General features: G+C 37.1%; 1 protein-coding gene across 6 annotated transcripts in view; it reads left to right on the top strand.

Moving 5' to 3' along the window:
* SSH2 (slingshot protein phosphatase 2) overlaps positions 1-18408 on the top strand; it is a 246683-nt gene that overhangs the window by 83670 nt on the left and 144605 nt on the right. For all 6 annotated transcript variants that reach the window (XM_059908622.1, XM_059908626.1, XM_059908624.1 and 3 more), the window contains one exon: positions 17434-17477. In XM_059908622.1, the coding sequence (XP_059764605.1) occupies positions 17434-17477 (44 nt within the window). The remainder of the gene's footprint in view (positions 1-17433; positions 17478-18408) is intronic.

The following is an 18408-nucleotide window of genomic DNA, read 5'->3' as shown; positions in this document are numbered from 1 at the left end:
CAGAGGAAGCCTGATAGAAATAGTCCTTTGAGGGAAAAAGATCAAGCTTACTCATGTCCCAAACTCTTTGATTCTGTAAGCAGAAATTTCAGCTCACCATTAATACCAACATAACAGCACAATATGATTGCAATCACTTTGCAAATGTGATTAGCTATTCAAGATTAGCCCGTTTTATTAGTGGTAAGCATGGCCAACCTAGATCCCACTGTGATCGTCAGTCAGAATTAGAGCCAGGTTGATTTTCGCAAAGCCAAGAGCTATACATTGTACATTAAAATGTGCTTTTATGGGAATGAGGATTGGAAGAAACCAGGATCAGTAGAGAGGAAAGTAAAAGAGTACCTGGCTCATACGAAGTTTTTCTTCAATGATTATATGACATCATTTTAACAAAAGCTTTCATATCTAGAAATATATACCACTTAAAATTTGCTGAATTTAATGAGATTGAGGAAGTGCAGCACTTTATGTTAACTAGTTGCCAGTCTCAGGTGACTGAGCTGGTAGATCGCATATCACTGGAGATGCTGAACGATTAGGCTAGTGTACAGGGAGGTAGCAGCGTTTTTTAAGAGGGCCTCGGTGATTCTGGTTCTGTGATTATATTAAGTGTGGCCTTTGCCCTTAGCTACAAATTTGACCCAGGTTATTATTTAGCTCTTGTTTCCAGTCTCTTATCATCATGAATTCCAAGGCTTATTAGGTATAACACATTTAGATATTCTTTTGGTTATTATTGGCGTGGTTGACTGGTTAGTTTTTGTTTTTCCAATTCTTTTTTTCTATATAGTGGATCACAATTTTCCCCCTCCATGGTTTTTCATTATTTTGAAGACCAGTTTACTCATTTTTCCTTTCCTTACCTAGAAACTTTTTTTTTATAATTTATTTGTTCCAATGACTCACTCATTCAATAAATATTTTTAGAGTATCTATTAGGTGCTTTACTCTTAATAAATCAGGATAAGATGTGATTACATGTAATTATAATTCAAGGAAGAAGAGAAATACGAGAATAAAGAACAGGACTTTTAGGAAAGGAGAGCGCATACCCAGTTGAGGAAGATCAGAGACTTCAGGATTTTTCGTGATTTTTCCTCCTAAGAAGCAGGAACCAAGTCTTTGATGAAAGAGAGTCAAAGCGTAATATGTTTTTGACTGAGGCATTTCCATGGGACATGGTGCAAAGAATAATTTGAAATGGTTTGGAATTCTGAATGGACTCTTTCAGATGCTTGTAGGTGGTACAGAAGAAAAGTGAAAGTGCTGGAGTTCTCATGGTTGATGGTTTCCCTAAGTAACAAAGGCAAAAATTGCTGCACAGTCCAAGGACCCCTGGGAAGAGAGAGGTGGCAAGGGGCTGAGTTTAATCTAAACTGAATTTCATAAGAATTAAAACCTTTTTTAATTTTAATTTTTATTTATTTATTTATTTTTACTAGTTTTCCAATAGGCTTCCTTATAATTTGAAATCTAAAGTCTACATTAATGGCCTCTGGTTGAGGTAGTCTCCAGGGCAGCCTTATATCAGAAAATCAGTAGAAATGTTTTATTTAAATTTGTTTTATTCAGTAAACCAGTGATGAGGAATGAAAGGAACTTTGAGGAATAACTTCTAGAAGGGAGTTAGGATTTTTACTGCAGACAGCATAATTTCTGGGACCTGGGGCATGCTGTCAGTGTGTATGTGTGGTAAATACCGGTGGTACTATTTTATCTCCCAGCTATTGGTAGTTGCAGTTTTAGTTATGCTTATGTGATTGTTTGATTGCTTCCTTTATCAAACTGAAAACATGACATGAAAGCATTTTGTTTGCCATCTCAATTCACTTTATTAGGTTGAGAGGTTTTTTTTTTAAATCTACAGCACACTTTATAGCTACTATTTTATTCTGTAGTTTCAGTTGACTCTGTTCAAGTTATATGAAATAGCAGTGTGTAATGTTTCATTTTACCAACACTTAGTAGCCTTGGTTATTCTTTTCATGGGGTGTTCAAGACATTGTTTATCAGGAAAGTTATGGTTCTAGGAAATTAGGCAAGTAATAAATATTTCCTGGTAGTTGCTCAGAGGTATTTACTGACCAGGATATTGTCTGTGGAATGCCTTTTTATACTTACCTTTGCTTACAGGAATTGCATTTTTATGGAATTATTGGTGCCTTTTATTGGTTCTTTGAATTTACACATTCAGCTAACTCCCTATCGGGTCTGTACTAGTTTCTAAAGAAGAAATATTTAACCAATGAAAATGAGGATAGATACTTTCATAGTTAAGCTTATTTATGTTAGAATCTATAAATAGGGAGGGGGCTTCCTGTCAGGTACTGTATACTCATCTTGCCTTTTATTGTTTACCTTTTTTTCTCCCTTCCCTAGTTCTATTCAGTTTTGGGGGGAAAATCTAGATCGAAGAGTACATTACTAATAGATAACATAGGATAATTAGCAAAATAATCTGACTATATCATTATAGGCTTCCTGTAGTTACTTGTCAGATTCTAATGACCTTAAGCATCACTGGTGGGTTGTATTCTGAACTCCCTGAGGATGGCAGAAGAAAAGTATTGCATTGAAAAGTTGGTTATAACAGTTTCTTCTGTCTTAGACTGTTAATTGGTGAGAGGGTGGCAGGGGGAAATGCATCAGTATTTTCCCAAAGTTTAGAGCATAAATATTTTCTTATCTCAAGATATAAAAGTAAAAAGAAGACCAATGAGAGAACTTGAGGTTTGTGAAAAATGAAAGGGAATAGTAGATAGGAAGGAGCCTTAGGGAAGTAAAAGTGAGGTTGCAGGAGAAAAGGAGACATGTGGATGTGGTTAAAGAAAAATAATAGATACTTAAAAGAGGCAGTAACTGAGAAGCTTCTGAGGTGGGTTAGATAGTCTATAAATTGACAACACATGATGCTGATTTTCAACTGTTGGAGGGAAATTCAGATGATTGCGTGCTTCTCATAAGATTTTACCTTTCTCATGAAGGTATTCATGAAGTTTTAGTTAGACTAATATTAGTGGGGGAGGTGCTGTCTTGTTACACGTTAGTTGGTGGGTTGTCAAGGTAAATGGTGACTGTGACTGTAATTAAAATCTTCCTGCATTAAGTTGCCAATTACTTTTTTCTCTGTCATTTATTTCCATTAATAAAGAAAAGCAAGGAGTGTTTTAACTGTGGAAGACTTAATAATTGGTTTCTTTATGATGTTCAGTGTGTTAGCAAGGGTCACTAGCTAGGCCTAACCTATATTAGGAATTAGATCGTACTCTGATTTATAACTTCATATTTTTTCCTTCATTTCAATACCTATGTTTCACTTCAAGTAAGTTTGGAGGCTTTGGGTTTGTTTGTTTGTTTGTTTAAGTGCTGAATCGGCTTTTTCTGAACTTTTGTTTTTTTTGTCTTTTGTTTATGGAAGCCAAATAAAGTTAATGACATGCCTGTAGTCTTAGGGATTAGACCAAGGAGTCATAAGCACCCGATCTTCTCTTCGTATTTATTAACTACCATACCCCCCCCCCAAATTTAAATTCTATCTTAATTTTTCAATATTAGGCACAAGCTTAACTTCAGAGTTACATACAGCAGTCCTCTGCAGGGCTCCTCAAACCTTTCCACCAGAAATTGCTCTAACAGCAGAACAGTGTGAATGCAGAACCCCTGGCAGTGTGGATATATAAAGTTTAAAGGAGCTTATTACAAGGCTGAAATGTATTTGAGTTCTTATGATTTACTTTAAATTTCATGCACATTTTTATGTATCTGTATCTCTGTTACTATAAAAATATTACTTTGCATCAAGTAAAATTGATACTGTCGGAATATGCCTCAGTCTAGAGGCATCAGGGAAAGCCTCAGGAGAAAGGGACACCTAAGCTACAATCTGAAGGATGAGTAGAAGAAGTAGGCAAGCAAAGATGAGAATGAAGTGTACCAGGCAGAGAGAAGAATATGGCAAAGTCTAAGAGATAAGATGGCCTAGCTGGTTGGAAATACTGTAAGAATTTTAGAATAGCAAAATTCACCTGCAGTTTAAGTACCTGATATCTGAAACTAAATTGTCATTTTCCAAGGGAAAAGAAAATTCTTGTGATATGAGCACTGGTCAGCATTGGTCAAAACTACATACAGCTAATGGCAGAAAGTCAACCTACTAAATAGAAAATTGCCCTTGCACCTTTAATGAGAGACATTTTGTAAGAGAGAAAAACAGAAAAAGTGTTTATAGTACTTTGCAGATCTATTTTAGCATCTAAATGTGTGATGGAATTCTCAGTCCTTTTATTTAGATGTTAATATTGATGCTGTGTCCCAGTTAGTGAGACCTGAGGGACTTCCGCCAACACCCCTATGTGACAGCTCCTCAGCCTACTAAGACAAATGCACATAGAAGAACCTCTGTCTGGTGACTTCACCTTACTCTGACTTTAAAGGGTTGAGTCCTTAGGACCAAGCATCTCCCCAGTTGACCAAAAGGAGAACCCAGATTGAAATCATGGTCCAGGTGGTATACACATTGTTAGGCTGTGTCTTGAGTGGTGGTTAGGATGTGCCTGAGATGGGTGGGGAAGATTGAGGTAAATTAGCCAGTGATGAGTGCTGCTGTTGGCATTCCAAGGTATGCTTGTCATGTATAAGCACATGTGTCTGTCAGCCAAGCCAGATTCCCAAAGTATAACTTTTCCACCAGTCCATTTTGCAATTAAGACACATTTTATACCACATAAAGCTAACCTGTGAAAGATTTATCTGCTAGCTAAAGGCTCTTTCCAGGGTTGAAGGCACTGAAAATGGTCTTTAAGCAACAATGTATGGTGTTTACTCTTAGTGTTAGTTTTCTGTGGATGCACTGTTTCTCCAGTTCCATCACAGTGTAACCTTTGACTTGTCTGCCCTCTAGTGGAGATATGTGGTTAAATTAACCAGTGTCTCCCGGCTTTAGGAAAAATACCTAAGTTTTCTCAATTGGCTTTCCAAATTTTAGCCTCTGTTTCCTTAAAGAATTTTTTATTACCAAAGCAACATATTTATAATTTTATTCTACTTTCTAAGATTCTGATAAATCCCCTCCCTGGCTTCCCCCTAGGATCAGGTCTAGACCCCTGCCCTCTGCAACTTATCTTTGCAGCTTACCTCAAGGCAAGCCCTGGGTTTCAACTCAACTGGTCAGTTCACCACCACCCCAGTGTGTCAGACATATTCCCACTGTCCTTTCCTTTTTGTTCATGTCTCAAATGCTCTGTCAGCCTCTGTGCCTCTTCAGATCTTCCTGTTCCTTCAAGACTGGATTCATAGCTCTCTTGTTCCTGTGAACACTGTACCCACAGTGTTCTCACTTCTGAACTCCTATGCAATATACTTCCTGTGCCATAAATTTACACTGTATTTGTTGGATCAACTTTTCAAATATAACAGCCTTATCTCTTCAGGCAGATAAGCTCCTTGAGCATAGTACTATCTCATATTTCTTTGTGTCTCTGATGGACTCTAGCAGCTCTAAATGAATATGTTGATTATTTATTTGCCATTCAAAGATATTGAGCATCCTGCCTCTATCTTTTCCCCTGTTGATGGCTGAAAAGCTAATTGTCTAGATTTAAATATAAATATTAACAAAATAGCAATGCATTTCCCCCTAATCAAAACTGACAGCAGTACATCTGTTTTAAATATTCTATTTTCTTTTTGGTCAGAACCAGTGACGGTATTTATCAACTCCTTAGTTTGAAAATGACTGGAAATTTGAAAATAATCATGCTGTTAGTTTAGTAACATTTGGTAAGTAATCAGTGTTGCTTCATTACCCTTCTGCATGTGTTCTTTGACCTTATTTCTGAATAATGTTTCAACTTAAACTTTGGTTGATCATAGTCTAATTCTTTATATCCATAAACAATTCAGAGATTTAATATTAAAAGAGTCTTCATACATGGATTTTACTTAGCCTCCCCCAGGTGTTATCAATGCTTTTTATAGTTTATAATTCCTTGTGGAGGAATGCTAATCATGTATAGCAGAGGACCAGTAATAAAACCAGAAGCCAAGCTAAGCAAGTGGGGTGTAGCTAGCAGGACACACAAGCAAGAGAACAGATTATAGAGGCACTATCTCCAAGGTGAAGCTAAGATCAGAGTCAAGAATTTTAAACCAAAGGTTAGAGAACAGTAAAGATGTTGCCATAGGTAGAGGTGATATTCAGGATATTTAGCAATATGGCACAGCTATCAACCAATCAGAATAGGCAGGAGTAAGACCTGGAGGTCCTCTACTCTGCCAGGCATTAACCTGATTGTTGCTGGATCGTGAAACATTCAGAGGGGCTCTAGGCAACCACTATTTACCATTCACTATTTCAGTGTGTAAACAATTAGTACAGTTGTACCACCATGTCCTGGCTGAACATAAGACCATATGTCCATATTGAGGCCTCAGGCTACCATGAAGGAAATGGACCAAGTGTGAGGTCTTGAGAGAGTGGGATGTGGAATTTCACTTTAATAGAAGGAAACAGAATCTGGACAGGGAGATAAAGACAAGGTCTTAGGCCCCTATTGGTGTACCTGGAGTATTCCTTTAAGCAAGAGGAGCAGTTTGTTCCAGGAGAAGGTATATTCACCCTTCCCAGACAGAGTCCTGACTGCTCCTTACTCTTAGGTTACTTTGAGCAAATTATCTCACTTTCATGAGGCAGTTTCTTCAGCTGAAAAATAAGTATTAATCATACCTGTGCTGCATTTATCCTAGGTTGCCTCAAATGAGATAATAGTCATGAAAAGACTTTAAATTATGGAGTGGCACACAGGCAGAGTCTTATTATCTTATGATGGATGCTGCTTGCTCTCTACCCCATGTTTAAGCACTCATTTTGGATTGACAAACCAAGGATTTGACCAATAATTGAATGGAGATGAGGCACATGATATACTGAGTTAACCTAAGGTGTATTCCTAATTTTGCCACTTACTGGTTACCGTACCTTGGGCAATACTTATTAATTAATCTAATATCTACTGAGCATCTTCTGTATGACTGCCACTATACAAACATAGTCCTGCTCTTACAGAGCTTACTGTCTAGGAAGGGAGACGTAAGAGCTTTCTGGAGAGCTGAGTTCCCATCGTCACTGATCTCCCTGGCACCTAGCACAGTTATCTGGAGGAGGAGTAGCTCTGTGTACTCTGAGCTTTTTGATGTTTTTCCAGACCTTTAAGACAAATGTTTTCAATCTTAACTGCTTGTCAGTTATCAGGAGCTTTTAAAATGTGCAGATCCTTGGGCCCCACACCTCATGGTGTGCTGGTAAATGTTCAAAAACCTGTTTTCTGGGTAAGGGCTGCTTTGTAGCATTTGCTGATTTCCCTGGTAAATACTCCTAGCATGGCCAATTTCAGGCTACCAATGTGAGTCTCATAAGATCCCTAAAAATCTAGCAATTGGCTCTAGCACACCACTGGCTTCACCTCAGAGCTAAAGAATAAAAGCCTGTAGGCATGAGGCCTGGAGATTTTTGTTATTAAAAAGGTTTTGAATGGAGCCAGAGTTAAGAACCAGTGACCTATGAAGTTTCCATATTGCATGCTTGTCGGATGTGACAGATTCAGACTCGTTGCTTTTTAAAACCAAGTAGCCTCAAGGAGTTGGATCTCTGTGATAGAAAAGACAGTCCAACAACTCTCTAATTATGGCAAGTGGGTAGGTTAAGTCACATATATTAAATAAAATGTTTAAGTGGAATAAGGATTGTAAACAAAAGGCATCCAATAACAGCTCTACACCCAGAGCTCAGGTTTTCTAGTGGGCAGTGACTGGACTGTGATACCCCTTAAACTAGCTGTTGACCAAAGACTTGGTGTTCTTCGGAAACAGTTGTTGAAGTCACATTCTAATCAAGCTGGTTTTCTCATCACTGAGGAAGTACCTCATTAACCATTCCAACGGTGTTTCATACATATTTGTATTTGAAAGGAATTCAAAGGAAACACTTGAGAAATAGTAGGTGTCTCACAGAAGTTGTCTATTGCTTGAAATCATGGGCAAGAAAGTTTATTTAGGGCTTCTTAAACCCTGTCATGAGAGCATGGTGTGGCTTTGATGTCGGTAATAAGTATTGCACTGTATTCTGGCTTCCTTATTTTACTTTAATGCATGTTATATCTCTCTAAAATATGACTAGATTGACTCTCTGTTTTGGTTCCTAATACCAGCAAGTACTATACACCTCAATTTAAGCTAGACTTTAAACCAAAGTCAAATTATGTTGGGACTGCTGATTTGATGGCGTCTGACCTTCTTACAGACCAGCTTCTCAGATGTGAGTGCCCAGGTTATTCATTCTGGTCCTGGACAGTAGAGTGTGTGTGTGACCACACTTGCAGGTCCTTTCTGATCTTCAGCCTTCCAAATGGGAGGACACTTCATTGTAGGCACCAGCCTGTAGAAGTATCCCTATGGCCTTCAGGGCATCTTGTACTGACATAAGAATCATCTTCTTTATTCTTTACTCTCCTGGATATCTCTCTCTATGGCCCTAGTCTTTAGAAGTTCTACTTCGTTAACTATCTTTAACAGCCTTTTTCCTGTCCTGTTCATTTTGCCTACATACTTAATAGCTGGTCACCAGAACTGGTAGAGTTGATTAAAGATGGCTGCAGATTCTTTGCTATTTCTCCCACTGAGAGATAGTGTCTAATTCCCCTCCCCTTGAATCTGGGCTAGACTTCTTTAATACACCAACAGAGCATGGCAGAAGTGACACTGTGCCAGCTCTGAGCCTAGCCTTTTGGAGTTCTAAGCCCCCATGCGAAAAGACCAACCCTGAGCCCACAATGGACTTTGAGAAGGCCCAATCCATAGACGTTCTAGTTGACTTTCCAGTTGAGCCCAGCTTTCCAGTTTTCCAGGCTAAGACGTCAGACATGTGAGTAAAGCTGCCTGGACCCTGACTACTAGCCCATCTTCTAGCTAAATACCACCTGAGTAGCACTGACTGACCTTTAGCAATGCCATGTGGAGCAGAAGAATTGCCTAGCTAAGCACTGCTTGAATTTCTGACCCATGAAATCATGCAATATAATAAATTAGTAGTTTGTTATTAAGCAATGGATAACCCAAACTGCTGGTTCCATCCCCATCGTCTTTGTCTCTTGTTTCTAGGAGAGAATCTAAGCCTTCTCTTACCAGTAACCAAGTGGCAAAATGGTGCCTTTACTTCCTCCTCAAGCCTGTGTTCTTCACGTTTGCTTCTTCCAAAAGCCAGAAGCAGGGCTTTTCTGATTTCGAAGCTCACGTCCATTCTTAGGAAGACTACCAGGTTACTTTATCCTGTCTGACAGACACCTCCCAGTATTAATTTTCTCCCAGGGGCAGAAGTGACTGATGGATAATCTGAAGTCCAGTTAATGGATAATCCACAACCACTTTTTGTGATCATAGGACTGTTATCTTAGTATTCCTACCTTTATGGGCTCATAACATCAATATTACTTGATAGCCTTAACCCGCAATACCCGTACCTTTGCTCCAGCAATTCACAGCTGCTCACCATTCCCTAAATGTCCAGACTCTTACTCCTCTTTCTGTTCCTTTTGCCAACCCTTCTGCCTGAAATACTCTTTCCTCCTATTTTCCATCCAACACAAACCCACTAATTCAAGCCCAGCCTGAAAATTAACTTCTGTGAAGCATATCCAAGCCCCACAGTTAGTCATTTCCTCCTCTGTTGTTTCTATAGCATTTTGAATATCCTCTGCTGTAAGCCAAATGACATATCATTATATTATGGAACTGTCTCCCCTAATACAATGTGAACTATCCAAGGATAAGGGCAGTTTTGCTTAATTTTAATTCCTGGTGCCTAGTACCTAACACATAATAGGTAGTCAATTAGTGTTGAATGAGTGAAAGAATATATAAATGAGAGCAAGTGAATGATTCTGTCTGTTTAACCAAAGGGAAAACCTAAGCTGTTACTTCCAGATCTTCGTCACAGGCTAACTCCTGAGCAACAAAAACTATTCTTTTAACCGGCTAAGGAGAAAACATAACTGGCATAGTCCTCACTAGCTGAGAATGCACAGCCAATTAGCTCCAAGTGTTCACATGGTTTTAGTTCACTGCTCTAATCACGCATTCATTCAACTCTTTATCGAGTTCCATCTGCACATAGGGCATTGTGCTAAACACAGAGTGAGATGCAAAGGGAAAATAAGGCAGATTACAGTCTGATAATGGAACATAAAACAAGAACCCAGTGGTAACCCAGAAACAGATCTCGGTAGTGCCACAGGAAACATGCACAGTGACCGTCAGGTTTGGAGGGAGGCAGACAGCCTATCAGTAAAGTGATAGAAGAGATACCATGAACTACTGGCTTTTGAAACCAGCTTTGAATGCTAGGGAAGGATATAGGAGAGGGGAGAGGGGCCTTCCAGGATGATGAAACAGCACAGACAAAGGAAGTTAATAGGTGCTTTTGAAAACTGATGAATGAGTCCACTTGGATTGGAGTGTATGGAAAGTGTAAAGAATCTTGCAACAATAAAGCTTGGGAAATTATTGCTTAACACCTACCTAGCCTGGTGTTTTTCAAGGCTGGCAGCACTTCCAGCCTACTTCTCAGCAAATATGACTTGGATGCGTATGTTTTTTCCAAACATCTTTTACTTAGTTACCTACTTTTATGCTCAGGTATTAAGTAGATTAATAAGAATACATTAATTTTTCAATTCATACTTAATGGTTCCCAAATACCCTAAAATTATGTATTTTATTTTTTAATTGAAGTATAGTTGATTTACAATATTGTATTAGTTTCAGGTGTACCACATTAGTGATTCAATATTTTTATAGATTATACTTCATTTAAAGTTATTACAAAATAATGGCTATATTTCCCTGTGCTGTATAATATATCCTTTTTACTTATTATACATAGTAGTTTGTATCTCTCAATCCCATACCCCTATCTTACCCACCCCCTTCCCCCACCTCCACTGGTAACCACCAGTTTGTTCTCTATATCTATGAGTGTGTTTCTGTTTTGTAACAAACATTTGTTTATTTTATTTTTTAGATTCTACATATAAGTGATAACATAGAATATTTGTCTTTCTGTAACTTATTTCGCTGAGCATAATACCCTCTAGGTTCATCCATGTTGTTGCAAATGGCAGAATTTCATTCTTTTTTATGGCTGAGTAATATTCCATTATATATATATGTATGTATGTATATATATGCCACATCTTCTTTATCCATTCATCTGTTGATGGACACTTAGGTTGCTTCCATATCTTGGCTATTGTAAATAATGCTGCTATGAACATTGGGGTGCATGTGTCTTTTTGAGTCAGTGTTTTCTGAATATCCTAAAATTAAATGCACATTCAGAATCTCACACCATATTGTTCATAGGTCAAATTTTTCATAAGAACATCAAGAAGAAATTATATTCTTTAAATAAAAACTACTTAACGATAGGACTCTGGAATATTTTTAAAAAGTCAACAAACATGTATTTAATCATTTAATTAGTTTTCCTTATACATCAGAAATTATTCTATTTACTAAGAAGAAACTATTGTTTATCTCTACACTTTTCTCCTTGTGATTTCTAATGTTCTGAGCATGTTGATTACTTGCATTTCTTTTTTCTTTTTTCTTTTTTTTTTTTTTTTTTAACTAACAATATGTGAAGTTACTTGACAAGGTAGGTGGTTATATATGGTGTGGTGTATGCACTTGTTACAATAAAATGGTAAGCATTCTCCCTTTAGCTACCATTTAAATGCCATTATTCAAGATAACTGTATTATCTGGTAATTAATCTTGCTGAATAAGCAATGTTGTATCTTTGGGTTTTGGGCAGTGAATTCCATTGAAATAAGCATAATCAACACTTTCTTCATTAAAAAAAAAATCCACTTTACCTTAGGCCTACAATGCCTTGACATACTCAGTTTTTTTTGTTTTTGTTTTTGTTTTTTAAGTCTCTTTTTCCAAGTAAGATGAAAGGGAAGCAAATCATTCATTGGCCTGACTCTTGTAATGTTAATCTAAGAAAGAAAGAAAAAAGTCATTTGGGGTATTAAGTAGATTATAAATGTGCTTGTGTTAGAAACACTTCTCTGACTTGCTTTTTTTGTGTGCCAAAGGAATTTCCACTCCTTTGGCACTATTTTAAAGTGTAGAAGTCATAGAAGAAAGGTGACAAAGGATATTACTTTATTATAAGCCATGAGAAAAGTTATGCTTTTTTCTGCAGTTCCCTTCCTAACCACTGTCCCGGGGTATAGGTACCAAATGCAGATTCTTAGTTAAGAGGCAGCTGGTTATAGCAGAAATGTAGACCTGAGCTCAAATCATGACTCCACGTGGCATTTATTGGCATTGTGACCTTTAGCAAGCTGCACGGGGTTGTAGTGCACGTTAAATAAAATAACATATAAAGTACCTGGCCCATAGTCGTGTTAAATAGATGTTAGTTCACCTCTGTAGATGTAACTGTTTTTAGCTGTTCGTGGCCTCTAAGGAAACATCAAGGGTATTTTTGCTTTTTATTTCTCATCGCAATTCTCATAGGTAGAAAAATCTACCAAAAAAGCTGAAAATAATTTGAATTATCCCTTTTGGTCAGCTCGTTTTATGTATGAGGGAAAGGATATTAAGTTAGTAATAGCCCATAAACATCTAAAAGGGTACTCAACCTTAGTAGCAGTCAAGGCACAGCAAATTAAGACCATGGTGAGATACATACAACACTAGATTGGCAAAAAAGAAAAAGAAAACATCTGATGATTTTAAGTGTTGGCTAGGATTTAGAACAAGTGAAACTCTCACTCCTTCCTGGTGAGAGTATAGATAGGCACAACTACTTTAGGAAATAATTTGGCACTACCTGGTAAACTTGTACCTTTAGTTATTCTGTGACTCTGCATTTCTACTCCTAGGTGTACGTATATCCCATTGACACTCTTGTGCATGTAGACCAAAAGACATTGCAAGGAAGTTATAGCAGCATGGTTGATGTCACCAAAAACTGGAACAGTCCAATCTATCTGAGTAGAATGGGTAAACTTTGATATATTCCTAAAATGCAGTCTTTTACCCCAGCAAAAAAATGAATGAACTGTAGCTATAGGTAATAAGTGGATGAATCTTATTAACATAATATTTAGTTTTTAAAAAACATATTGGTGTAAAAATAAAATACAGTGTGTGTGTGTGAAAAAAAATTTAAAAATAAAAAAATAATAAACATATTGGGAAGACTGCATAAGTGTAATACAATTTTTAAAGCCCCCAGACAGTCAAAACTAAATAATATATTGTTTAACAATATAGACATCATGGAATTTTTTTAATAGTGGAATAAAAAATAATGCAAAGAACCAATATGTAAATTAAAATGAAATTCTAAAAAATATTCAAATAATACAAAATAAGGCAGAAAAGGAGAAACAGAGGTATAAAGGTATAGGGGACAAACAGAAAATAAATAGATTTGGTTCTACCATGTTACTAACTATATCAGTAATTACATTAAATGTTAATGGAGACAAAGTGAGAGAGTGGCATGGACATATATACACTACCAAACGTAAAATAGATAGCTAGTGGGAAGCAACCGCATAGCACAGGGAGATCAGCTCGGTGCTTTGTGACCACCTAGAGGGGTGGGATAGGGAGGGTGGGAGGGAGGGAGATGCAAGAGGGGAGAGATATGGGAACATATGTATATGTATAACTGATTCACTTTGTTATAAAGCAGAAACTAACACACCATTGTAAAGCAATTATACTCCAATAAAGATGTTTAAAAAAAAATGTTAATGGACTAACCACTACAATTAAAAGGCAAAGATTGTCACAATGGGTAAAATAAAGCAAGATCCAACTACATTCTGTCTATAAAAGACATTCTGTAAATTATAAAGAGATTGAAAAATATACCTTGCAAACAGTGAGCATAAGTCTGGAGTAGCTATGTTAATATTAGATAAAGTAGATTTCAAGATAAAATGTCTTACTAGAAGATAAAGGTATCCTGAAAAATAAGAATCAAGTTAAAGGATTTATATTTCCTTCAAAACTTACTATGAGCTATAGTAATAAAGATATAGTACTGGCATAAAGAATGACAAGTAGATCAATGGAACAGAATAAAGAACCCAGAAGTAGACCTCACTTACACTGTCATTTGATTTTTTACAAGGAGCCAAGTTATCCAATGGAGAAAGGAAAGTCTTTTCAATAAATGTGCTTGAAAACTCGAAATCGATAGGGGAAAAAAAAAAGAGCCTCCACCCCATCTCACACCACATACAAATATTTATTCAGGATAGATCATAGACCTTATACATAAAACCATAAAGGTTTTAATAAGAAAATATTATAGAGTATCTTTGTGACTAAAGGGTAGGCAAAGGTTTCTGAAGACATAGAAAACAGTAACTATAGGAGAAAAAAATTTCTAATTAGACTTCAATTACAACTCTCACACATTGTTGATAAGCGTGTAAAGTGGTATAAGCACTTTGGAAGCCCTGGTAATTTTCTCTAAAATTACACATGCATGTGTTCCATGACCTAAAAAAAACCAAAAGCACATGTCCACCAAAAAAATGGCAAAGAATGCTCATGTAAAAGTTTTATTCATAATAGACAAAAACTCAAACATCCTGGGTATATATATCAATAGGAGATGAATAAACAAACTGTGGTATATTCATACAATGGAATCCTCAGGGGTAAAAAGAAATGAACTCCTTTTACATACAATAACATAGATGAATCTCAAAAACATTATGCTGAGTGAAAGAAGCCACACACAAAAGAGTACATACTATATGATTCTATTTATGTGAACAGGGAAACCATTTAAATGGAGTCATATGCTATATACTAATTTTTGATGGAAAAGAATTGTGGTGGAAGAAAAGTAAGAACAGTGGCTGCCTCTAGGTTGTGGGTGGTGCCAGATGTTAAATGAGAGAAATTTCTGAGCTGGTAGAAATGTTGCATTTCTTGATAAAAGTTTGAGTTACACAGATACATACATTTGTCAAAACTCATTGAATGGTGCACTTAAGATTTGTGCATTTATTTCATTGTATATACATTTTACCTTAAAAGAAAAAAAAGAACTGTAATACCGAATTCTAATTATGTGCATTTAAGGGCAAGTACACTGTAAACTACTTTGAAATGCAACAGAAGAATAAGATGGATTGATCAGTGAGGCAGAAAGATGAATAGAGAAGTGATAACGCAATTATAAAAAATGTTACTGGTAGAATCCAGACGGTGGATACACAGGTTCACTATAAGATGTTTCAACTTTTCTGTATGTATGAAATTTTTTATAGTAGAATGAAAGCAAGAAAATTATAAACTTAAAATTCAAGATAGTGGGACTTCCCTGGTGGTCCAGTGGTTAAGACTCTGCGCTCCCAATGCAGGGGGCCCGGGTTCAATCCCTGGTCAGGGAACTAGATCCCGCATGCCACAACTAAAGATCCTGCATGCCGCAACATAAGATCCCGCACGGGGCAACGAAGATCCCACGTGCAGCAACTAAGACCCAGTGCAGCCAAATAAATAAAAAATTAAATATTTTTTTAAAAATTCAAGATAGTACTCACATCTTGGGAGAAGGATAAGAATGGGAGATAGGAAATAAGCACACAGGTAAATGCAAAGGTATTGGTACTATTCTAGCTTTTAAGTAGAATGTTGTTCACAGGTATTCATTTTATTATTGTGCCTCATAAGTTACATATATTTTAAATATATCTATTGTCATATAATTTTTCATACAATTAAAAAATGAGAAGAATACATCAGAAGTAGAGATCTGTTAACCACTGATAACAATAATGAAGCATTATTTGTTAAATGAGATTCCAGGAAATCATTTCTATTTATTACAGTTCCCTTGGGCTCCAAAATGTAACATTTATCTTTGCTTATGAGTCTTCTCATTTTCATTCTTGCAAACTTTCCAGGTTCTGACTATTGACTCTAGAGACGATCGGTTCTTTTCATTTTAGCACCATTCTTTTCACTTCCTAAAGGGCATACTTCTGAACCTAAAACTTCCCCTGTCGGCAGAGTGTAATATACCATGACAGCTCCCCTGTCCTCCCTCTGAGGGTAGGATCTTTGCTGTCTTCTTCCCTTTGTGCAAGATAATGGGCATACCTGAAATCAATAATGAAAATAAAATGGGAATAAAAGTTATAGAGCTGGCCGTGGCTGCCCAGGAATGGAGGTAGAATGATGTGGAGGTGAATGGGGATGGTTCCATAAACTCAGAAAAGTAGGTGACTTATCGGCAGACAGTACACGTATTGTTTGAGATTGTTTTTCTCCTCCTATTTTTGTGTTTGCCAAATAGGGCAAAAGTGACCAGAGTGCAAATATAAAATGTCAGAGAGCAAACTTAAAGAAAAAGTTAGCACCTCAACATCATTAATTCTCTCATCTTTTCTCACTTTTCCTTCATGTTGCTATTCGTGTCTCCATGAAGATCTGTATAGTATCTTAACATATAATAATTCCTAACCTAGGTTAGGGAGAGGTGAATGATATGCTTTTTCAATGTGTTGGGAGACAGTATTTTATCAGTTTTAATTCTAGCTTTACTACATGAGTTTCCTTTAGCAACTTAACTTCTTTCCTTTCTGTGAATTTCAGTTTCTGTAAAATATTCATATTTCATTGAGCCTAAATTGCCGTAAGTATAACACCCTCAGTTATTTTATGTGCCACTAAAAAAAAATAAATATTGCAATTAAACTATGATTCAGTGCTTTTTAGTCACATTGATTGTAAATTTATCCCAATTTATGTGTATGTGTCAGAATCAGTGAAACTAGGGTACCGTCAACCTTCTGAGTTTATAAGGAATAAGTTGGACAATGTACTTAAAGTGTTGAGCAAGGCACCTGGCATGTTATAAATACTCAATAAGTAGTAGCCATTAAGGTGATGGTGATGTGATCATGAGCACTTTGCAAAATGGTGTTCATTGTTTAGATTGTTCTTTGGGGATCAGAATCATTAATAGATCATCTTGATGAGATTTGTTGGTGAAAGTCAGAATGCCCACTCATTTTAATTTTAAGTAACATAACAGTAACATAGCATCTTCATTTGGTTTTCAGAGGTAATTCTTTTAATCATGAGCACTTTGTTATTAAAAAAAATTTGTAGACTATTGTGAAAGTTTCCTCCAGGAATAAATTATGTTGATATATATCAACTCCCTGGGTTGGTTGAAGTCACTTTTTATGGAGAGAATTTAGTTTAAGTACACAGCATCAATGAGATATTCCTACATGTAAAGCTTAGTAAAATTACATTGTTGGTATTATGATATGAGACCTCAGGTTTTAAATTATTTTTTTTCTCATTTTCCTGTCTATACAGGAGGCAGACAGTGGGGAGGAGGAATGCCGATCACAGCCCAGGAGGTATGTTTGTTCATTACATCCTATAGTATTTCTGTAGTTAGTGTGTTTTCTCTAATTCTTTTTCAGTCTTGTCAGATTAGTTTATCCTTGTTTTCCAAGATGCTTAGTTGGTCTCTCAAAATGGAATTACTTTAAGAATCCAGTTACTGGGCTTCCCTGGTGGCACAGTGGTTGAGAATCTGCCTGCCAATGCAGGGGACACGGGTTCGAGCCCTGGGAAGATTCCATATGCCGTGGAGCAGCTGGGCCCGTGAGCCACAATTACTGAGCCTGCGCGTCTGGAGCCTGTGCTCCGCAACAAGAGAGGCCACGATAGTGAGAGGCCCGCGCACCGCGATGAAGAGTGGCCCCCGCTTGCCGCAACTAGAGAAAGCCCTCGCACAGAAACGAAGACCCAACACAGCCATAAATAAATAAATAAATAAATACTTAAAAAAAAAAAAAGAATCCAGTTACTGGGACTTCCCTGGTGGCACAGTGGTTGAGAATCTGCCTGCCAATGCAGGGGACATGGGTTTGAGCCCTGGTCCGGGAAGATCCCACATGCCATGGAGCAACTAAGCCCATGCACCACAACTACTGAGCCTGCGCTCTAGAGCCTGTGAGCCGCGTGCTGCAACTACTGAAGCCCACGTGCCTAGAGCCGGTGCTCTGCAGCAAGAGAATGCACCACAATGAGAAGCCCGCGCACTGCAACAAGGAGTAGCCCCCGCTCACCACAACTAGAGAAAGCCCATGCCCAGCAACGAAGACCCAACGCAGCCAAAAAAAAAAAAAAAAAAAATTAAGAATCCAGTTACTGACTCAGAAAGATTTTAAATGGTAGACTGCATTATGTTGTGCACCTGAAACTAAGATAATGTTGTACGTCAGTTATACCTCAATAAATAAAGTAACTAATTACTTTAATTAAGTGGTAGATTTCTCTTTT

This window comes from Balaenoptera ricei, chromosome 20 (assembly GCF_028023285.1).
Source record: "Balaenoptera ricei isolate mBalRic1 chromosome 20, mBalRic1.hap2, whole genome shotgun sequence".
NCBI classification, from domain to species: Eukaryota; Metazoa; Chordata; class Mammalia; order Artiodactyla; family Balaenopteridae; genus Balaenoptera; species Balaenoptera ricei.
Note: the sequence above shows the minus strand (reverse complement) of the source record. Positions and strands in the feature narration are given on the sequence as shown.